Source organism: Pinus tabuliformis, chromosome 7 (assembly GCF_031772625.1).
Source record: "Pinus tabuliformis cultivar Carrire ecotype Pingquan chromosome 7, CPIR1, whole genome shotgun sequence".
Taxonomy (NCBI): domain Eukaryota; kingdom Viridiplantae; phylum Streptophyta; class Pinopsida; order Pinales; family Pinaceae; genus Pinus; species Pinus tabuliformis.
In genome coordinates, this window is record NC_142293.1 from 916,443,879 (window position 1) to 916,468,618 (window position 24,740).

Here is a 24,740-nt window from a genome sequence, read left to right on the forward strand (position 1 = left end):
TCAGTTCATGGTGGAACCAAAGAGGGCACACTGGGCTGCAGCCAAACACGTTCTCAGGTATTTACAGGGAACAGTCGATTATGGGCTCTTGTACACTAAAGGTAAGGATATCAGTTTGAGTGGATTTATTGATGCAGATTGGGCAGGAAGTTCTATGGATCGGAAAAGTACCTCTGGGTACTGTTTCAACATTGAATCAAGAATGACCTCCAAGTGTAGTAGAAAACAGAAGTCCGTGGCTTTGAGCTCATCTAAGGTAGAATATATGGCAGCAAGCACAACTTTGTGTGAGGCCATATGGCTTAGAAAACTGCTGGTGAACCTATTCAGAAAGAATATGGAGGTGACCAGGATCATGTGCGACAATCAGAGTTGCATCAAGCTCTCTGAGAATCTAGTGTTTCATGATAGGTCGAAGCATATTGATATCTGGTGTCACTTTGTCAGAGACTGTGTCCAACGAGGAGCTGTACAATTGAGCTACACTCCTACAGGAGAACAGGTGGCGGACATCCTCACCAAGGCCCTTGGAAGGACAAAGTTTGACTACTTCAGGGAAAAGATGGGGATGGTGAAGAACCCATTTCAGAAGCAGAAATGGGAGTGATAGCAGCACGGATGCAGAGGGAGTTGCAGTGCGGATGTAGTGTTGGGAGAAAGGACCAACAACAGCATAGATGCAGAGGGAGTTGTTGTACAGATGCAACAGTGGCAGTGGCAGAGCCATGGGCAGCAGTATAGGATGCAGCAGTGTAGTGGATGATGGGTAGCAGGCCTAGCATCAGCACAGGGACCGACGCTAGATGATCAGGGTGATGCTCAGTGAGGAGTACTGCTAGAGCACAGTGCTCGCTAAGAGGGAGTGTTGATTTGAGGTAGCATTAGATGTGCTCTAGCCACGAAAATTGGTGGAGAGGCTAAGGCACATGAGATCTCCAATACCCCAGAAAGGGTTTGGGCACATTCTAAACAGTTTGGGAGATATTAAAATAATTAATATTTTTAATGAAGCACGTAAGTCTAAACTTAGGGAAAATAAAATATTAATGCGAATTAATATAAAATTGTGTTAGAATGGTCCAAAAGTCATGGATCAAGCCAGATCTAATCTTAGCCGTTGATTAGGGACTTAATCTCGGCTGTTGATTTGTCAACTATAAAAGTATAAGAGGAGGCTTGAGGGTCACTTGGAGAACATAGTGAGGGAGACCAGTTAGTTCAATTTCTGGAACAGAGTTAGTTGAGAAATTGAACCAGTGGTCTGGTGAGCAGTCAGGAGGCAGCAAGTACAGAACAGAGAGACAGGATCAACCACTAGAGATCAGTGCTGAGGTAGGAGAGGCAGACGCAGGGCATTTCAGGTAAACGCAGAGGCAGCAGGAGACTGCGCAGTTATTAACTGGGCCTGCGTGGGTGACGCAGAGGGGCCCAGGGCTGATGTAGTCAAGCAGGGGCTGACGCGGAGGGTCTGAGAGCCACACAGAGGTCAGTCGGGCTGATGCTGGGATTGAGAGAAGTGCTAGAGAATTTTTTTTTCTCTGTGGGTAAGCCAGTTTGGCACCCTATTGTACTGCAGAATTGCTGAATAATAAAAACCTCCCTTGTTGCACCGGTTTTCCCACATTGGGTTTTTTGGGGGACTGTTGTCCAAAATAACTATGTCAATGTGTTGATTCTTGTGCATATATTTGTTTCTGTATTACAGTGTGATATCTGCAGCAGTATTTATTTTAATGTTTATTGAAGTAATTTCATAAATAACTTATTTTGGAATAATTAGGAAAAATAAATCAGTTGTTGCAGTGATAGAATTTTCACACATAATAATAAAACCCTCGGAGCTGCTGCATTGGTTTTCCTGCATTGGGTTTTCCGGGGACATTTATCCAAAAATTACTGTGTAGATGTGTTGTGTATTTCTTTCTTGTTCAGTTTCTTGTTTCTGTATTTTATTTAAATGGTGAAGGTTGCAATGTATTCTTTTTAGTATTGACTGTAGAAAACAGTAAATAATTTGGTTAAGTAATTTACAAATAGGAGAAATGTAATAAGTTGCTGTAGTAGAAATTTGGGCATCCAAAGTTTCACATGTTATCAGAGCTGCAGGTGAAACAAGAGAGCAGTGCGGGAAGAGCCCAACACTGAAGGAGAACGGGAATTCGAAATTCTTGCAGAGGCAACAATTCAAATCCCCACAGGGTTTGCGCAGTTTAGGCTAGGAGGGCTAGATTTTTGTGGAAAATCTCTCTTAGTGAGTTGATAGAGGGGTAGGATTTCTAGACCGAAATTTGTCAGCGATAGAGGGAGCAACGCAGTAGAAGATTCAGCGAAGAGGGGTTTCTAGTGGGACACAGTGTTCTGTAAGCAGTTGCTGGGCAGGGAGACGTCAGAAGGAAGAAGAGACACTTGAGGGGATTTCTTCCTCAGAGAATTTCTAGCTAGGGAATTCAAATTCTCACTTGCTGAGAAGCAACAGGTGAGAAGAGGTCTTTCAACATTTCGATTGATAGAGATGGCGGCCAGTGCACTGAGAGATCAGGATAGGTTGGATGGGGCATCGGACTATGTGATTTGGGAGGCAGGGATATCATGCCGTTTGAATGAGCATTTTCTGAAAGTCTACGTCGACAACGTGGTAGCTGAAATAGCAAATCCAGATCCGCTCAAGAAGTACATGAGAGAAATGGCGAAGACAAAGAGAAAGATCTTTGACGAAGTGAAGGATCATATTGTCTATCACATCGTTGGCAGAAACACTGCCAAGGACATGTAGGATGCGTTGTCGATGCTATATCAGGGATCTTCCAAGCAGAAGATGAGATCTATGTAGATGCAGAAGGGGGAACACATTGTTCTGTTCCTCTCTAATCTTCAGGAGACCCGAGATGAGCTTGTAGCTGTGCAGTCAACTCCTCAAGGTTTCGAGATGGTAAGACTGTCCCTAAATTCAGTATCTGAGGAGTGGCATGTCTTTGTCTAAAGCGCAATGTTGTGAACATCAGCATCGGGATAAAATCGGCAAGGGTTCGAAAAACCAAAAAATCATAAAAATCGGGAAAATATCGGTAAAAAATCGGCAAACATCGGCAAACTTAAGATACCATAAAAATATTTTTAAAAATCGGAAAACATCGGCTAGCCCAAGAAATCGTGATTTCGAGATAAAATCGGGATGTTATCGAGATGTTCGCGACACTGGTCTAGAGCATCCTGGGCAGGGCGAATTTGCCAAACGGGGATGAAATTTGGTCAGCTCTTAAGCAAGAGGAGTTGTAGAGGGACTTGTTCAAGTGCAAACTTGATGGAAGTAGCAACAGTGGGTCGAAGCCCAAGGAAGAGGAAGAAAATGCAACCCTCGCATCTAAGGGACAACAGGAGCAACGAAAGAAGAAGAAAGACGTTTCATAGATCAAATGCTTTGGGTGTGGTGAATTCAGTCAGTACGCAACAGTGTCCTCTCAGGAAGAAGGGCTAGGATGATGTCATAAGCCTCCCCTTTGTCTCTTGCAGTGAGACACATCCTCATCTGGACCCTGGAACCTCTGCCAAGTGTGGTACAAATGTGAAGTCGGCTGGGCATGGTGATCCAGGTGCATCATCCTCATACAAAAGGTGGAACATGAACAATTTTTGAATGGTGTTGGGGCTCCATATAGTACTCTCTACTATGGTGGAGGCCCATGGCTCTCTATGCTTACCCTACAAGTGCCAATGTGGCCTTCTGGAGGGCTTGGACCTCGTATAGGGAGATCAAACCCCAAATGGAAACCCACCTGCAAATAAGATCCAATGCATCCCCTCGCCCTCCAATACAACAAATCATTAGAGTAATCAATTAAAAGAGCTTAGAAATCATGGAATCAATTGGACACTTCATGGTAGCATGGCCTTCCATAGTGGGCTTTGGTATGTACAGGTGTCTCCAAGCTCAATAAGGGGGTTAACCAAGGAATTAGGTGGTTTCAGATTTTAAAGGGGGTGACATGTCCATGGTACATCCATCAAGTGTTAGGTGGCATGTGCTATAAATATGGCGTGGAGTGGGGATCAGGGGAAGGCTCCAAGCCATGTGTTGCCATGGTACAATGGTAGCTATAATGAGGGAAGCTCACACTTGGGTGTATGAGTGTAGGAGGGAGCAAATTGTGGTTCATGAGTTACCTCGACCTTTGTTTTTCCACTCTTCTTCATATGCTTTTTGCCTTTGATTGATTTTTCTTCATAATTGCTCAGGGCTCCAGGGGATGAGAGCATGATGTGTAGGATATAGTAGTAGATATCCCCTTTAAGGTGGGGCAGTTTACTGCTCACCAAGGGTTGGGACAATCATGGGTTTTTTAATGCGGAGGGGGGCTCATCTAGGGCCCATAGGAACCAGGGTGATGGCCATAGATAAGGGGAAGAGGTCATGTTTGGCTTTTTCCCACATGCTAAATTTGTATCCTAGTCATATTTTGCATTTTGTGGTACATTTCCTGTTGAGAGTGGCCAAATTATGCTTTTCCTTTTCTTTTTAGCTGCATCAACCTCCATGGCATTGTTTTAGGCCCGACCCAAAGTGTGGACAAGGGGAGGGGGAGGCTAACCCTTTGTGGACCCAGTGGAAAAATGTGGACCCGGATGGGAAAAGTGATGAATGGGGTTAGAGTGAGTGGAGGGGAGTGATGTATATGTTGGCAGGAGGTAGGACCACACAACGAAAATCGGGATTTCCTATATAATGGTAGCCCAAAAGCTAATAGCCAGTAAAGGAGATCCCACAGGATTAGGATACAAGGCTAGCCACAAAATTGGGCAGAGGAGACAAGGGTACAAACCTATTCCACTCTTCCCACCGAATGCCCCCATCAATCCATGCCCAAAAGTGTCCATGACAAGTAAGCAAAATTACTCAACTATATCGATGAAAAGCCTCACCTTCGGGGTCGAGAGGCCCACCTTTAAACATAGGTTCATAATAGATGGGCGAGGGATCACATGGCTGGCTCAAATGGCGGAGATAGTGGCACATCGTGCTATCTGTGGCCACAAGGGGCTGCCGGTTGAGGACCATCTAGGAGAAATTTTTCTACTATGGATACTACCCATAGGTGGTGGGTAACCACTCTCAAACATCCTAAAACAATTAATGGTAATGTTAAACTTTATATAAAAGTAAAATGATAAAATGAAAGGATAAAGGATATAGGGAGCACCTAGGGAGTGTCCAAGGTGTTGAAGTTTCTAAGTCTACCAATTAGAAACCCTCCATGCAATTTATCTGATTTTTTCCTACCTACTTGTTCTGTTACTTAACAAGTTATTTACAATGTAAATACTGAAAATAAACACTAGTGCATGCTCAACATATTATAGATCAGCAATTGAAGGAAACAAAAACAATCACACCAAATGACACCGTTCTTTTTGGACCAATGTCCTAGAAAAACCCAATGTGGGAAACCCGGTGCAACAATCTGAGTGTTTTCTTATTAAGAAATATCAGAGTACAATCTGGGTGCCAAATCTGACTTACCCAACAGAGAATTTCCTTGGTAGTAATACCTCTCATTTTGAGACAAATGTCTCGGTTGAAACCCTAGATAAACCTTCCGGTAACTCCTTAGCACCAATCTGCCCCAGAAACCCCAGCGTCTGCCTTTCTGGACTACGCCAGCCCCTCTTTGCCAAGCGATGGCCCTGCGTCACCCTAAATGGGTCTACGTCAGCCTTCTGGTCCTTTGCGTCAGCAACGTTGGCTTCTATGAAGCTTTGCGCAGCTCCCGGCTGTGTCTGCTTGGCCCTGCGTGAGCCTTGGCTGCTACTGTGTCACTCTCTCTAGCTACTGCACTGCTCTTTTGGCACTATCTCTGCCTCTCTGTACTCAATGCCCCTCAGTTGCAACTCCAATCACTGATTCTATCTCTCTTAGCAAACCTCGCTCTAGAGAATATAATCATTGATTACTCTGGTGTATTCTCCAAGTGACCCTCAAGCCTCCTCTTATACTTTTCTCGTTGACAAATCAACGGCCGTGATTAAGTCCCTAATCGACGGTTAAGATTAGATCTGGCTTGATCCATGTCTTTTGGACCATTCTAACATAGTTTTATATTAATTCACATTAATACTTTAATTTTCCTAAGTTTAGACTTAGGGACTCCATAAAAAATATTAATTATTTAAATATCTCCCAAACTGTTTAGGATCTGCCCAAACCCTTTTTGGGTATTGGAGATCTAATGTGCCCCAACCTCTCCACCAAATTTCGCGGCTAGAGAACATCCGATGCTACCCCAAATCAACACTCCCTCTTAGCGAGCACTGTGCTCTAGCAATACTCCTCACTGAGTATTACTCTGATCATCTGACATCGGTCCCTGTGCTGATGCTAGGCCTGCTTCCCACCATCCTCTACACTATTGTATCTTGTACTGTTGCCCATGGTTCTACCACTGCCACTCACTGCATCTGTATGACAGCTCCCTCTGCGTCCGTGCTGTTGCTGGTCCTTTCTCCCAACACTGCATCCGCATTGCAACTCCTCTCATCATGCTGCATCGTGCTGCCCACTGCTTTATTGCATCTCAGTTACTGAGAAGTAACTGATTTCCCAACTTTGACCTCTCTGTTGGGCTAGAGACCCTCCTGATGCTGAAGCTCCCTCTGCCGCTAACAAGTGCTCCCTCTCTAACCTTTGCGCTGCTGCAACAACTCCCTGCATCTCGTACCATTGCATACCTCTCTGTACCATCCTGCACTGGTTTAACACTCCCTTGCCTCTTGCATTGTTGCAGCTTGCTAGCCTCGCGTTGTCTCGGGACTCTTGCACTGTAGCTCTCTTTGCTGCTCCATTCGCATCCATCTCTACCCACATCAGCCAGTCCTGCTACTCCTCTTCGGGGCTCTCGTAGCAAGGTCTAATTCAAGAGGCTGGGTACCTCAAGGATCCTGCCGCTCATCGCTTGTAGTCTGCCTGGCTACAACGCGATGTCTCCCCACTTCCACTCAAGTAGTGTGTGTGCACTCATGGCACAATCATCGTCTGTCAACACTTCCTTCTCTGCCCTTGCTGGTGCTGCCTTAGTCTCGGAAGACTCTCCCTTACTCTTCTTCTTTGGACACTGGGTTGCATAATGACCTAGCTCCCCGCAATGGAAGTACTTGATCTTGGAGATATCCTTCTTCTTTTGCTTTCCCTGCTTTCCCTCAGATGCTAGGGCAACATCTTCCTCCTTGTAATATCCCCTATCAGGGGTATCCCTCAAACACAAACAATATAGTAGCCGGGGTGCTCAAAGAGATAAAACAAAAATAACAGTAGTGCAACATACAATAATGTATACATGGAATATAAGCAGATACTCAAGGAATGCAAAAAGAAATGCTAAGCCATTTTATTATACTGAGTAATGGAAAGAGTACAAGAGGTGATAAGAAAGATAGCACCTCGACTTGCACAAGGCAAGTGAAGAAATACACACAGAATAGTAAGGAAATGGCCTCTCTCTGAACTGAGTCCAAGTTGCCGGAGAATTGTTGTGCTGTTGCTACTGCTGGAATCAAGTGAGGATTTGGGGCTGTTCCCCTCAGAAAATGCTGAAACTCTGGAATCCACCTCTGCTCAATAAACCCAGAAAAGCCCAGAAAGCTTTTCTAAAATAACTGACCCCCGAAAATCACCCCCTTGAGGATCTACGCTATCCCCCAAGGCTCTGTGCTGCTCTTGAAGAGAATCCTCCAAAACTCTACTCGAGACTCTGCCAAAATCCTCCAATATGCAAGGGTTGATCCCTTGCTCAATCTCCAAGCTCAAATCCTCCACATAAACCCAATCCAGAGCTCCTGCCAAAAGAGACTGCGTCCTCCCCTCTCAAGACTGCACAGTCATCAAAATTCTCAATTCCTCCTCAACTCCAGAAATCGCTCCTCCTGCAAAATACTGATGAAACTACCTTGTCCGAGCAGGCACTCGAAGTCCCTCAGGGCTAAGGGTGAGATCTCTGAACGGAGACACTCGTTGCACTAAACAGTGCTGCAGACGGGCTAAACAGCCAGCGTGCTCTAAGTCAAAGTGACTAGCTCAAATTCAACATAATCTGATGCCAAAATGAGGAGGCTCCTCTCTCCTTTATAGCGTTGGCCTGTCTCAAAACCCTAAGGCCCACCTCCTCCAACGTAGCCTTTCTCTTGCCACGTGCTCCTTCTCCATCTGCGCAGTCCCTCCAAGTGTCTAATGGGCCCCTTCTCTACATGGTCCCTTGGCCCCCTTAGCCCTCCTTTTAAGTTACAACGTTGTGCTATTAGGGAGTGACTTTATTCAGAAAGTGAGTTATGTCTCCCTTTCCTCACCTTTTTATTTATAAATAACTATAGAAGGCAAAATTGAGCAAAATCGAATATTCCAATTAGCCATGGCTAATTAGGAATATTACAGACTCCCCAGGCAAAATGTTGCTTGTCTTCAAGCAACTGAAGTGATGGATGCTGCAAAATTCTCTCACTCTCGCAAGTGGCATCCTCATCTGGTAAATTCTTCCACTTCACCAAGAATTCCCAGACCGTCTTGCTCCGCAGCTGCCTCTCCCTGGTATCAATAATAGCCTCTGGATGCAACACCAAATGCCCCTCATCATCCATGGGTGGTAGCTCATCTGTCACTGTCACCTGCTGCCCCAATGCCTTCTTCAGGCATGATACATGAAAACGTTATGAATCTTGCTGCCTTGGGGCAGCTCCAATTCATACGCAACCTGTCCAATCCTGCGTATCACCCTGTATGGCCCATAAAAGTGGGGCTTGAGGTTCTCCGCTCCCTTCTGCTTCAGTGACAACTGTCGGTACGGTTGTAATCGTAGGTAGACCAAGTCCCCTACCTCAAATTGTCTCTCTACCCAACCCTTGTCAGCATACAACTTCTCCTGGTTCTACAATGTAGCCATATTATCCTTGAGAGCTCGGAGGATATCTTGACTCTCTTGGATCCAAATCTTGGCTCTTGGAGCCTTGCTCGCACCAAACATCACGTCAACAAAAGACAAAGGATGATATCCATACAAAGCATAGAATGGTGACATACCAATGGACATGTGATGTGTAGTGTTGTAGCAGTACTCCCCCAGATGCAACCACTTCAACCATGCTTGCTGCTGCCCACTGACATAGTTACGCAAGTAGCCCTCTAGCCACTTGTTAACTATCTCTGTTTGCCCGTCCGTCTGTGGGTGATAACTGGTACTCGGTGTCAACTCTGTCCCCACCAACCAGAAAAGCTCCTGCCAAAATCCGCCCATGAAATGGCTGTCCCTGTCAGTGATGATGGTCTTAGGAAGGCCATGCAGCCTAAAGACCTCTCTGAAGAACAACTCGACCACCTGCGCTGCTGTGTAGTGTGCGGATATGGCGAAAAAGTGTGCGTACTTTGTCAGTCGATCAACGACGACAAAGATACAATCCTTGCCCTGCACCATGGGCAACCTTGTGATGAAGTCCATCAAAATACTCTCCCATTTCCCCTCCGGAATGGGAAGAGGCTGCAATAATCTTGCGGGATGGCTCATCTCCCCCTTGTTCCTCTGGAAAATATCGCACTCCTGGATATGTTGGAGTACGTCCTCCTTGAGGCCCTTCCATGAGAACCTCTCTCTAATGGCCTTATAGGTTTTGGTAAACCCATGATGGCCGACCAATGGTGAATCATGTGATGCCTGAAGTATCTTCTTCTTGAGCTGAGATCTCTCAGTCAAGAAGATCTGGTCCCTATAGTAGATGATCTCATCGACTACCCTGTACCTGTCATCTGCCACCTACCCATCCAGAACCTCACATGCAAATCTGTCCTTGGAGTACTCTACTAAGAGTCTAGCCCTCCAGTCTGTGTCCAAGCTCATAAGAGACAATGTGGCTGGTCTACGTGAAAGGGCATCTGCTACCACGTTGTTCTTGCCCTTGACATACTCAATGTCAAAGTCATACGCTTGGATCTTACTGATCCACTTCTGCTGCCTCTCCTGTAGCTGTTTCTGCTCCAAAAAGAACCTGAGGCTATTGTGATCAGTCCTCACCTTGAACCTGTTACCCACTAAACACTGCCGGAATTTGGCCAATGCATGCATAATGGCCAGCATCTCCTTGTCGTATATAGGATACAACCTTTCATGCGGAAGGAGCTTCCGACTCTCAAAGGCTATAGGGTGACCTCCCTGCATCAACACTGTGCCGATCCCCTCTCCCGACGCATCACACTCCAAAACAAATGGCTGCGAAAAATCTGGCAATACAAGCACTGGGCAGTTGCTCATAACCTCCTTGAGCCTGTCAAAGGCTCGCTATGCTGTATCCGACCAATTGAATGCCCCCTTCCTCGTCCGATCTGTCAGGGGTGCATCAAGCTGTGAGAAACTCTTGACGAACTTCTGGTAGTAAGTACAAATGCCAATGAATCCCCGAAGTTCTGTCACGTTCCGCGGCTCCGGCGAATCTCTGATAGCCCTGATCTTCTCCTCGTGGACTCTCACTCCGTCCACACCTATGATGTGTCCCGAGTACAACATCTCTGTCAACCCAAACTGACACTTGGAGAGCTTGGCATAGAACTGCTGCTCCAAGATGCGCAACACTGTCTCAATGTGCTGGAGATGCCCCTCCCAAGTCCTGCTGTAAATGAGAATATCGTCAAAGAACACCAACACAAACTTCCTTAAGTGACTGCGGAAGATGTGATTCATGCAGGATTGGAATGTAGCTGGGGCATTGGTTAGCCCGAAGGGCATCACTAAAAACTCAAATTGCCCATAGTGACACCTGAAGGCAGTCTTGGGAATGTCCAACTCCCTCACGCGAATCTGATGGTACCCAGATCTCGAATCAATCTTTGAGAAGAACCGTGCTCCTCTCAACTCATCCATCAACTCATCGATCCTGGGTTTTTTAGGGTCTTCTTGTTTAGGGCCCTGTAGTCAATGCACATCCTTAATGTGCCGTCCTTCTTCTTCACCAACACCACAGAAGAAGCAAAAGGACTCATGCTTGGCCAAATGTGCCCAAGAGCCAACAACTCCTGAATGGCCCGCTCAATCTCATCCCGATAGGCCTTGGGATGCCTATAGGGGGTAGTAATCACTGCCTGTATGCCCTGCTCAAGCTCAATGGTGTGCTCAAACCCCCGGTCCGGTGGCTGTCCCGGCGGAATCTCCCTAAACACTGTGGCATACTGGTCAAGGATGGACTGTATCTCTGGGTGCACAGTCTACCCTGTAGTCCCTGCCTCTGATGCACGCAACTCCACTGCCCACTCTACGTCTCCCTTCCGGAAGATTGCCTCCGTCGGATGAGCCGAAACAATTTGAGGTGGATATGTGTGCTGTCCCCGTATCTTCTCATGCCTCCCTGTCTTCTCATCATCCCACTCCATCTCTAGGGCCTTCCAATCTGTCGTGACCTTCCCTAGAGTGATAAGCCACTGAACACCCAGTATCAGGTTGGTGTTTGGAATATTGACCACGAAAAAGTGGTCAGTTAGTGTGTAGGTGCCCATCGTCACTGATAACTCTGGGAAATAACGAGCGCACACCATGGTCTGATCTCCTGGGACCAAAACTAAAAAGCCATCGAAGCTCTCTATCTGTATACCTCTCCGCTCAACCATCTGTGCATTGATGAAGTTGTGGGTTGCCCCACTGTCAACCAAAACTGATACTTGCTGGCCACGTATTGTCCCCTGTACGTGCAACGTCAAATACTTGGGAACTCCTCGCAATGCTGCAAGGGCCCCTCTGGTAGGTGCAAAAGCTGCACCACCTGTTGCTGGTGGTGGAGGTGGCACAGGATCCTGCGCGACATGACTACCTCCTGCCTCCACATCATCCTCCCCATTCTCTTCCCCGTTGCTCTCGGAGAAGACCTCCTTAAAATGTGCTTTTCCAGTAGCACATCTATGTCTCGTTGCCCACGACTCTTGACAGGTAAAGCACAACCGCTTGTTCTTCAGCTCCCTCCTGGGATCATCATCAATCTGTGCTCATCCTGGATTCTCCTTTGGAGGCAGAATCCTCACATCCTTCCCCTTAGGCTGGAAAGCCTGTCTCTGGGGGTGAAATTTCCAGGTCCTGGGTAAGGCATCCTGTAAGTCTCGGGTCTTGCTAATAGCATCCTGGAGTGTGGCTAGTCTAGTGGATCTGACTAGACCCCGAAGTGGCTCTGCTAACCCCTCAACGAACATGTAGATCCTCCGTGCCGCGGATACATTTGGCACCATCACTGAAACTCTCAAGAAGTCTGCAATGTACGTCTTTGGGTTCCCGGTCTGTTTGAGCCTCGTCAGCTCAACAAAGTGTTGTTCCAGATCCCCCCCGATCAAACCTCTCTATCAATCTCCTGGTGAACTCGGCATATGTCGTCACTGTGGAGTGTCCGAGTGTAACCATCCCATGGAACCACCAGTCCTGGGCCTCACCATCCAAATGTAATGTCGCCACCTTGATGGCCTCTGTCTCTGACATCTGGTTAAGCTGGAAATAGATGTTCAGCTTCTCCACCCAAGACTTTGCCAAGCTGTTTGATGAGCCATCAAACGTAGGCAAGTAGAATCTACTAGCTGTGCGGTGGGTGTCTCCATTGTGATAATGCCAGTATCCTCTGTGATGGTCGCGGGGTCTACTATCCCGCTACAGCTGAACAAAGTCTCTGAAGGAGAGAGCATCGCTGAACTCCTGCCCATAGGCCTGGTATTCTGCAAAATAATCACCCATATGACCGGGCTCTGTCTCCTGCTGGGCTCCGACCCTCGTGTTTGCTCCTAGGAAAGTGGGCATGGTAGAATGTGTATGGGCATGTGAGGCCATCTGCTGAGTACTATCACGCTGAGTGGCACCCTGCTCTGGAAAATGGTGGGATGTACCTGATCCCTCACCAACCTGGAAAACCCGTGGGTTTTCGCGCTGTCTAGCCTCCACCGCTGTGAATCTTTGCCCCATCACCTCGATCTGCGTGTACAGATCCTGCACTAATTTGAGGAGCATGTCCACAAATCTCTTCCCGTCCTCATCTGCCATTGGATCCTCCTGCTCTGCGTCCACCACAGGCTCTTCCTGTTCTGTGTTCACCACAGGCTCCTCCTGTTCTGTGTCCACCACCTGAACACAATCTTCCTCTCCGTAAGTGTTCTCTAACCTATGTTCAATATCTTTGTATTTCCTACCTTTGTAACAGATGTAGGGCTTCTCCCTCAGTGTCATAGACTGCTAACTCCACAGGCTGAGCTAGATCTATGCTCTGATACCACTGTAATATCCCCTATCAGGGGTATCCCTCAAACACAAGCAATATAGTAGTCGGGGTGCTCAAAGAGATAAAACAAAAATAACATTAGTGCAACATACAATAATGTATACATGGAATATAAGCAGATACTCGAGGAATGCAGAGAGAAATGCTAAGCCATTTTATTATACTGAGTAATGGAAAGAGTACAAGAGGTGATCAGAAAGATAGCACCTCGACTTCCACAAGGCAAGTGAAGAAATACACCCAGAATAGTAAGGAAATGGCCTCTCTCTGAACTGCGTCCAAGCTGCCGGAGAACTGCTGCGCTGCTGCTACTGCTGGCATCAAGTGAGGATTTGGGGCTGTTCCCTTCCTAAAAAAATGTTGAAACTCTAGAATCAACCTCTGCTCAATAAACCCAGAAAATCCTAGAAAGATTTTCTAAAATAGCTGACCCTCAAAAATCACCCCCTTGAGGATCTACGCTATCCCTCAAGGCTCTGCGCTGCTCCTAAAGAGAATCCTCGAAAACTCTACCGGAAACTTTGCCAAAATCCTCCAATATGCAAGGGCTAATCCCTTGCTCAATCTCCACGCTGAAATCCTCCACATAAACCCAATCCGGAGCTCCTACCAAAAGAGACTGCGTCCTCCCCTCTCAAGACTGCGCAGTCATCAAAATGCTCAGTTCCTCCTCAACTCCAAAAATCGCTCCTCCTGCAAAATACTGATGAAACTACCTTGCCTGAGTAGGCACTCGACGTCTCGCGAGGCTAAGGGTGAGATCTCCAAACGGAGACACTCGTTGCACTAAATAGTGCTGTAGACAGGCTAAACAGCTAGTGTGCTCTAAGTCGAAATGACTAGCTCAAATGCAACATAATCTGATTCCAAAATGAGGAGGTTCCTCTCTCCTTTATAGCGTTGGCCTCTCTCAAAACCCTAAGGCCCACCTTCTCCAACGTAGCCTTTCTCTTGCCACGTGCTCCTTCTCCATCTGCGCAGTCCCTCCAAGTGTCTATGTGGGCACCTTCTCTACGTGGTCCCTTGGCCCCCTTGGCTCCCCTTTTAAGTTACAACGTTGTGCTACTAGGGAGTGACTTTATTCAAAAAGTGAGTTATGTCCCCCTTTCCTCACCTTTTTATTTATAAATAACTATAGAAGGCAAAATTGAGCAAAACCGAATATTCCAATTAGCCGTGGCTAATTAGGAATATTACACTCCTCTTGTTTGACTTTGATCCCCTTACTGCTGCTTCCCGCCTTTGACTGCCGTCTGATCTCTTCTTGGCGAAGAGCCGCCCACATCTCATCCCAAGGTGGAAGTGTCCCTCTGCCCAGTATACTCTGTACAAATACCTCCCAGGCTTCTGAGACAGCATTCAGGGTTGTCCTCACCATCCATTCCTGATCTGGCATGGCTTCTATAACAGTCAACTAATCTCGGATCTCATTCAGTCCTTCGAGTAAGGTGTCAATTGGTTCTCCCTTCTTTATCTGACACGACCTCAGCTGATTTTCTAGTAACATTCTTCTCTGCACAGAAGTATGCTGGTACAATTTCTTGAGGGCCTCCCACATCTCATATGCCGTTTCCTTCTCAGCAATGTGTGGTACTACATGGTCCTTAACCCTGTCAAGGATGATGCTCTTGGCCCTCGCCATTGCCTCCTCGTACTTGTCGTTATCATTTGGGTCGACAGGTATAGCTATAATCTTCAAGGTGAAGTTCTTGACACGATTTCTGTCAAGTACCAATAAGATTCTGGCCTTCCAGACTGCGAAGTTCGATGCTCTGTCCAGCCTGTCCTGGTCTCTTACTCCATGTAGTGCCATGATGCTCTTCTACTTCCCTCTTGGAAGTTCTCGATTTGACTCCCTCTGAGTCTCGATTTCCCTCCTAGAAATCCTTTTGCCGATGTAGAGATGCCCCCTACTCTAATCGTCTGTGCAACCGCACCACTGATCCGAGTTTCTCAGCTAGAAACCCTCGGTAGACTATAGTACCTCACTAGCTCCGCTTTGCAATGTTCCCATAGCCTTCTAAACCGCAACAACCTGAAGGTGAGAGCTCCTAGGCTCTGCGCAATCCTGACACCAACAACCAAGCCTCCTCAACCAACTGCGTCAACCTTCTTAGCTTCTGTGTGAGGCTCCCTTTTCCTTCCTTAGCCTCTGCGATGCCTCTTCCTGGCTCACCCTTGATGACGCAGGCACTGCGTCACCCTTACCTTGTTGCTACTCTGCTAGAAACAACTTCTGTCACCTCGGGACAACTGTTCTTTGCTCCTGTTGCTCCGCTCGGCTGATGTCCTTAGTTCTCCTGTGATCTGCAATCACGCTATGATACCATGTTGAAGTTTCTAAGTCTACCAGTTAGAAAGCCTTCATGCACTTTATCTGATTTATTTCTACCTACTTGTTCTATTACTTAACAAGTTATTTACAATGTAAATATTGAAAATAAACACTAGTGCATGCTCAACATATTACAGATCAACAACTGAAGGAAACAAAAACAATCACACCAAATGACACCGTTATTTTTGGACTAATGTCCTTGGAAAAACCCAATGTGGGAAAACTGGTGCAACTATCTGAGGGTTTTCTTATTAAGCAATATCAGAGTACAATCTGGGTGCCAAATCCAGCTTACCCAACAAAGAATTTCCTTGGCAGTAATACTGCTTAGTTTGAGACAAATATCCCAGCTGAAACCCCAGATAAACCTTCCGGCAACTCCTTTGCACCAATCTGCCCCAGAAATCCCAGCGTCTGCCTTTTTGGACTATGTCAACCCCTCTTTGCCAAGAACTGGCCCTGTGTCACCTGAATGGGTTTGCGTTAGCCTTAGGAGGCCCTGCTTCAGCCTTCTGGCCCTCTGCGTTAGCAACGCTGGCCTCTATGAAGCTCTGCGTAGCTCCTGACTGCCTCTGCATGAGCCTTGGCTACTACTGCGTCACTCTCTCTGCCTACTGCGCTGCTCTTCCAGCACTATCTCTGCCTCTCTGTTTCTCTGTACTCAATGCCCCTCAGCTGCAACTCTGATCACTGATTCTATCTCTCTTAGCAAACCCCGCTCTAGAGAATAGAATCACTGATCACTCTGGTGTATTCTCCAAGTGACCCTCAAGCCTCCTCTTATACTTTTCTCGTTGACAAATCAACGACCAAGATTAAGTCCCTAATAGACGGCTAAGATTAGATCTGGCTTGATCCATGTCTTTTGGACCATTCTAGCACAGTTTTATTTTAATTCACATTAATACTTTAATTTCCGTAAGTTTAGACTTAGGGATTCCATTAAAAATATTAATTATTTTAATATCTCCCAAACTGTTTAGAATCTGCCCAAACCCTTTTTGGGTATTGGAGATCTCATGTGCCCCAATCTCTTCACCAAATTTCGTGGCTAGAGCACATCCGATGCTACCCCAAATCAACACAAGGTGTGCCCAGGGTATGCCTTGGGAGTGCATTCCTTGGTTCAAGGAGCATGCTTGGGAGCACAATGCTCTCGAATTGGTAGGGAGCGTGCCCAAAAGGTGTTGAGTGTGGTTCCAAGGTCAGTTTGTGGTTCTAGGGTTGGAGTGTTGGGGGGAGGAAGGGGTTGTTTCCTGCAACTATGGTTTATAAAATTTCTATATGTGATATAAGTTTCCACATTTAAATTTCTAGATGTTGTTCGAGAGTCTTGAAAGAGCAGATACCCAATACTTTTATGACCACAATATTTCAATTTCCCATCTTGTAATGGCCAGAGTTCCTTTCTGTGAACTGTTTAACAAGTGGAAAAGAAATTTTATGTTGATTAACAACTGGCCATCATTTTTGTCTTCCCAGGTATGCTGGACATATGCTTTGGAATTTAAAGGAATAAATATTTGATATGAAGATGGCTGCTATCCCTGCGTTCTCATTGATATTGCTACTTTTGTTAAGAATGATTGTGGATCTAGATATCGTAGTCTTCTTCCCTGCCATCATGTTCATCATGCTGGGAGTTACAGTTCCACAATCCTGTGTGATAGAGATGTTGTCATGTGTGTGGGTAACACTTATGTCATCAGATGTCAGTTTCAAAACAAATATAATACTTGTAACCAATAATAATACTATATGTTAGCCAAATATAGATACAAATGAAATTTTTTTATATATATGAAATAGAGAGAGATTTGATATGCACACCTAATATAAAAACTGCTACATGGAGAGATAAAGGGAGAGATACCAGATTTGGAGATAAATAAAAATATTATAGATAATGATATTTACATAAAAAGATTGTTACTATACAAATGTAAATACCTTGCCAATAATCAAACTGTATTTTTATGTATTCATATATGCATAAGTTTGAGTTTGGAGTTCTACTGAGTTGGATGAGATTACAACCAACCTAGATCCATCTTGAATAATAAAAAAATTACACCTCAAGCGATTTGATCCCTTTCAGCACTTGATAGATCTGGGGCTAACATGGATCTAAACTGGTTGTAAGTGAAATTAACAATCATCCCCATTTGTATTTAACTCATTACTATGTTACTGTTTGGTCTGAACCTGTTGATAGGATGTCTGGAGTCAGGAGTCTACCACTGCCCTATAATTTGAAAGATTAAATGATTTGTCACTTGTCCCATGACATTGGATAAACTGATATGTAACCATAAAATTTCAATGACAGTCTTTGGATTGTTTGGATATTTCTCTACATATGCTTAAGGATTTTTATAATAGAATTCAGAAAAAGGGATTAAAGAAATAAACTAAGAATAATTACCATTGTTTTTTCCATTGTTGCAGTTATTTTTCATAAACACATTTTATGTGTAAGTTATTGCTGCCATCTTGATGGTTGCCTCTTTGTAAATTGTGGCTCTTTTTCGTAGATTGCATTGAACTTTGCTGGGTAGTTCTGAGCTGTTTAGCATTTTGATACACACATATTCAAAATCCGTAAATAGCGTTGAAGGGATTAGTGATATTTGAATGTAATGCACTTGGATGTGTTATTCAGGTTAGGAACAAGGTTTATGTTGCAGCTACAAGTGGAAGAGTGACAGCAATAAATTTAGAGGTATTCAATGTTCACAACATAATTTTATTTTTAATTTGAACACATATAGCATTGATTTCTAATTTGAATCCAAGCATTATTAATATAAAGCTTGCATGCATGCTGACTCTAATTCTATGATAAGAAAATATAAGTAGCTGTACCATTTAGCTGTACTGGCAAATCTGATTTCTCTGAAATAGAATTTATATAATTATGTAATTATGAACTAAGTGTTTTAAAAAACGGCCGAGCCAGAGCCTTGACCGGTCCGGCTCGGCAGAAAAACGGCCCGGTGGCTGGTTTGTTACTGAACCAGTCACTGACTCGGCCGGTTCGGTAACAAACTGGCCGGCTCGGCTGAGCCTGAGTTAAACCAGCCGGTTTGGCCAGCCATGCCCAAACACGCCCAGCCAACTTTTTGGGGGGAAAACGGACCCTTAACTTGATTCTAATTGGGTTTTAGGTTATTTTGAGGTCCATTTACCTCTCCCATGCCGCTAAAAGCTACCCAACCCCCTCACATTTTCTCATAGTTATCTCATTGCATTTGTGTGAGAATTTGTGAGGAGTTTGTTTTTGGAGCAGTAGTGAGGAGTCTTAGGCAATCATTGGAGGAACAATGAGGAGCTTCTTGGGCAGCCATTGGAGCAGCATTGAGGAGGCGGTTTGTGCCTAGAGGTATTTTTTTTTTCACTTCTAAAATCTGTTTTTGTGTGCTTTTTTGTGCAAATCTGGAAATTAAAAATAATTTTTTTTTTGTAAAAGAAATGAACATTGAAGCAATGGTTTTTTTTTCTTTTCATTTTCAGATTTTTTCCTTTCATTTCCAAGTCCAAATATCAGAAAATGGCTCCTAGATTGAAAGATGTTGCTTGGGCATATGCTGAAATGATTGATAATAAAATGCATTGCAAACTTTGTCATAGAAAAATTAAGGGGGGTGGAGGGGCATTCATAGGATGAAACAACACTTGGCTAGTATTAGAGGCCAAATTACTCCATGTGAAGCACCATAAGCACAAATTGGTGAGATTAGGAAGGAGTTGCTAGATAACTTTGAGAAGTTTGAGCAAGAAAAAGTTAGGCAAAAAGAAATATAGGTTGAAATTGGGTGGAAGAGGAGTATACAACAAATGGTGGTTTCCAACCCCAATTTTGATTATGAGGGCTCTTCATCTATCCCTTTCACTAATGCATCCAACTGCTTTTGCTATGTTCCTCCCTCTTTGGAGTCTATTCAAGAAAAAGGTAAGGGTAAAATGAAAAAGAGGGGTAATATCAAAAGTTATTTCACACCCTCCTATCCATTGGATGCACATGGTCCTCAAGCTAATAGAAGTCATATGCAACCCACTTTAGATGGCCATTGGAAGAAAGAATTGAGAGAGACTGTCTGTGATTACATAGCTAGATGGTGGTATGATTCTAATATCCCCTTCAATGCTTCTCGTTCACCATATTATGAACCTATGTTTGATGCCATATTTGTTGCTGGAAAGGGGCTTCAAAGGCCCTACTATGTATGAGTTAAGGGGATCTCTTTTGCAAAAATAAGTTTCCTCCGTTGATGAATATTTAAAAGATTTCAAAAGCTTATGGGCAAAAACAAGATGTACCATCATGTCAGATGGATGGAATGATCAAAGGAACTGTACCATCATAAACTTTCTTATATTTTGCCCACAAGGAACCATGTTTCTAAATCAGTTGATGCATCTGATAGGGTGAAAGATGCACACTTGTTGTTTCAGCTTTTGGATGAGGTTGTTGAAGAGGTGCGGGTGGCTAATGTTGTTCAAATCATCACAGATAATGCCTCTAAATATGTTTCTGCTGGTAAAATGTTAGATGAAAAACACAAAACCATCTTTTGGACCCCATGTGTCACACATTGCATAAACCTCATGCTTGAGGATATTCACAGAATAGATTGGGTCAAGAACACTGTAGAGCATGCCAAAAGCATAACAAAATAGATCTACAATCACTCGTGGATTTTCAGCCTGATGAGGAAACACACAGGGGGCAGGGATATTATTAGGCCTACCATCACTAGATTTGCAACTCATTTTTTGACATTGCAATCTATGCTTTCCCAACATAGAAACTTGCAAAGCGTGTTTTCTAGTGATGAATGGAATGAATTCTAATGGTCTCGCAAACAGGATGGCAAAGATGTGAAAAAGAAAGTTAATGAAGAAATATTTTGGAAAAAGGCAACAAAGGTTGTGAAGTTTATTGAGTCACTGGTTAAGGTGTTGCGGTTGGTGGATGGGGAAAGACTGGCTATGAGCTTCATTTATGATGCTATGGATCAAGCAAAGGAGAAAATAAAGACAATATACAAGGATAAAGTGGCTAAGTATGGGCCCATTTGGGCAATCATTGATGAAAGATGGAACAATCAACTCCATCGCCCTATACATGTAGTTGGGTTTTTTCTTGACCCAAGGTATCATTATAAAGCTTTGGAGGCAGAAGCTTTGATTGGGTAGGTTAGAGATGGATTGATTGACTGCATTGACCGCATGGTCCCTGTTGTCACACAGATTGTCACGACAACGCTCAGACCGGGGGCTGTCACCCTGATCCCCGATCTCTTCGTTTAAGCCGTCTCTCGTGGCTAAGGGGGGTAGACCCTATGGGGTAAAGGATGACCAACTGTGGACCAGTTGGGTTGGGAGACACAACACTTAATTGATTTTAGAAGTTAATGGACCAGTGCCTTATGAAGTTAATGATTAAATAATTGTTTATCAAATGCTGAAAAAATATGATCTTTGTAATTCCACCATTAACAATCATTTATCATTAAATAACCCAAGCGAAATGCAAGATATTCAACAAAAGTACAACGGTTTAATAATCATCTAGCAATTAAAATTTCAAAAGATAAATGTTTTAAATAACCACACAAATTTTAAATCCTAACCAGTTATCACTTTCATATAGCTAATTTTCAAATGAACATTTAAGCATGTTTAACCACATAAAAATGATAAACATTAATCCCATGTCAAAAATCTATTAGCCTTAGCGAAATATACCAAAATGATGAAGTATGCTAAGACTAAATGTGACACAGAAATAATTCAATATATATATATATATATCTATTAATTTTTTTATTTATTTTTTAATTTTTAATTAAAAGAAAAACTAAACGAAATAACTCAAAATCTAAATTTAAACCAAATTTAAATCCTAAACCATGAAAGAACCCCTTTTTTTTATATTATATATTTTTTATTTTTATTTTTTATGATTTTTAAATAGAACAAAAATGAACTAAGCAAAAACTAGAGTAAATAAAACTTAAAGATTATTAACATTAAACTAAACTAAGTGAAAAAGCAAATATACTAAAACTAAAACCTAACTTAAAAAAAATCAAATTTTAAACTAATCTAAATTTAAAATTTCATTGTAAAACTAAATAAAAGAAAACTTTTTATTCCTTTTTTTTAATTTTTAATTTTTATTTGTTTTTTATAAAACTAAAAGCAAAACGAAGTCTAAAAAAAGAAACAGAACTTTAGATTTCTGAAAGATATAAAAGAAAGATTCAATTCCAATCAAAATCTGCATGAAAAACAAACTTGAGCCTAACTTAAATTAACGCATACATATGAAAGTCGAATTTTTGATTTTTTTATTGTTGCCTTTATGCAGTCGGCAAGGAAAACGCGAGAAAACTGAGGGAGATCACGTAGGAGGAGATCATGCGTTTTTTGCAGGCAATGAGATGGGCAGTCGAGATTTCAACGCAGGTCGAGGAGCTTGTGAGCACTTGCAGGTGGCAGGATGCTTGGACGCAGGATGCTGGCAGCGGATTGAGGGACGATCGAAGACTGCGTAGGCTTTGGATACCTGAAGGGAGAGCAACTCTACCGAATAGCAGTTCAATGACAGGGTGGATGCAAGGGAGGAGTGGTGATGTGAATGTTTGCAGGTGGACGGATTAAGGAGCTGCGTGGATACCTAGGACAGGGGCTGCGTGGATGGAAAGGGAAAATGGTGGAGAGGGAGCAACGTAAATGAAGAGTTGGACTGACGTAGGCAGAGTTTTGCATGGAAAATTCTTAGGAGATGCAGTGGTAGAGGGGTTGGCAGTACCCTGTTTTTTTTTTTAATTATTCTTTTTTATATTTTGCAGGATGCATGGGAGCTGGAGCGAGGGAAAAAATGAGGCTGGACGGAGGTGTGGAGAAGTTGGAGATGTCGAGGGTAGAAGGAGATGAAAGTTGCAGGTATAGAGAAGACAATGGAGTGAAGGAATAGAGAAGTAATGCGTGAAAAATAGATGGGGAGCTTGTTGCAGGCCCAGGGCAGCGTACACCTTTAAAAAAAAAATTTGAAAATTTTCCTGCAAAATTGAAACCCTGGGCAACAGTAAACAGCCTGAAAAACTGAAATCTCTTTAGATAAACCCTGCAAGAACTAATCCTAAGGCCAGATCTTGCCCTCCAGGGCCTAGATCTGGCTTCAAACAAAAATTTCTTCTCAGACCTGCAACCTGCAATGGCAAAACAAACACCCAGAGATGATATATGCAAGGATTAAAACTAAAACCCTACAAACCAGTTACAATATTTAAAGATTTATGACTCTACAATAGCCAGATTTGTCAATAATCCACAAAAATACTTCAAAATTTCAGATTTACTATGAGACACTTCAGAAATCTCTCATGCATTCAAAAGACAGATTTAAATGATAGACCAAGAATCGAAACTGGCTGGGCTCTACAAGAGAATGTTTTTCGGGAATTGGCTGGTTTAGCCGAGAACTTCCCCAAACGCCCACTGATCCATACAATCTAGATTTTCTTGCACAACTCACTTCAACCATCAATAAAGAGGGAAAAAAACAGTAGTAAAATCCAAGTCTAATGGAAATACTTGCCATTATTTTCAGAAAGTTTATTACCATTCAAACCCTAGTGAGTAAACAAGATACCTGTGTTCAACATCACTCTTCACCAAACTATTACTAATGGTTGAAAATAAAATTATGCAGAAAATAAAGCAGCTTACAGCACTTCAGGAGAGTAAAACTAGCAAGATTTCAACCCCAAAGTCTTTCTTTATTGCACAAGAAAAAGTTTACAAGAGAGCTTTCTTCGGCACAAGACTCACAGATCGAATGATCTCAAATGACCCCTAGCACCCTATTTAAAGGAAAAATTCCCAACAGCTAGTTCGAGTGATCCATGTCAAACTAATCTCGATCGTTGATGAGGATCAAGATTTCTTTTAATCTCATCCGTCGAATTTTTAAATGCATTTTAATTTGACTTATTATTATTATTTTTTAATTTTTATTTATTTATTTTTAAAATTTTATTTTATTTTATTTATTTATTTTTAAAATTTAAAATTTTTATTTTTTGGATCCTCGAACTTAGCCTTTGGAAAAATTACCTAGGGCCTAGGACTTATGAGGGGATTAAAACATTTTCTAACCCTCAAGACACTTTACATCATGACTTTTACAATTGTACATCTCAAGGGGGAAAATCCATTTGACATAGACCCTCATAGACCACCCAGTTCTGCAACTAAATATAATCTAGCAGATCAACGCACTAGGATTCCCCTAAGATTCTAATGACAAAATTCATTCTGGCTTTGGGGTTAGGCTGAAGGAAAACTCTACCGATCATGGATTGGTGAGACGAAAAACCTTTTGGAACGTAGATTATCACTAGAAACTTAGGTCCACCTAGGCAATTTACATACATGACTCAGATCTGCTAAGATTATTTACAATTTACACATGCAGACTGGGTTTACAACATAACATGATCAAGTTGATGACGACAGTCGAATGGCACAGATATATCGATCAAGTGCTATCCCTTTTGTGAAAAAAAGGGGGTGTACTGCTACGGGTAGTTGACCCGTAGTGGTCAACATCTGGCTCTACTTGGGGACACGTTGCTGCATTGTAGGAATGTGAGAATCCAGAATCTGCATCCACGCAACACACAACAAAACATAAGTAGCGTCCATCCAAAAATCATCATATAACATTAAGCACATGAAAGTTATAAGCTCTTCATGTATTAACTATCTAGTAACAAGGAAAGTAAATCTAATCCTAAAACAAAAATAAAATGCTGAAATGACAAGGAGTAGGGTTAGAAATACAAAGGATGCCCCATGGCATCAGATATCATCTTTGAAGAACCGTGTGAGCATTTGGCCATTTGTAGGTAGATCAAGTGGCTCACCATCCAATCTGCTCAAGTGGAATGAGTTTGGTCTAGCTATATCTCGAATGATGTATGGTCCCAACCACAAACTGTCGAACTTCTTATGTTTTCCTGGTTTTTCATTCTTGCGATCCCAAAGAAGTACCATATCCCACCTGCAAAGATCTAGATCGAGAAAATTTATAAGATTTTCTTATTGTTAGATTGATTTTTAC

The 24,740-nt window shown here is 43.2% G+C and overlaps 1 protein-coding gene across 1 annotated transcript in view; it reads left to right on the forward strand.

Annotated features, from left to right (window-relative positions):
- Positions 1–24,740, forward strand: part of LOC149250647 (putative acyl-activating enzyme 19) — a 467,065-nt gene that overhangs the window by 259,544 nt on the left and 182,781 nt on the right. The window contains 1 exon segment of the mRNA XM_089459163.1: positions 18,267–18,326. Coding sequence (XP_089315289.1) covers positions 18,267–18,326 — 60 coding nt within the window.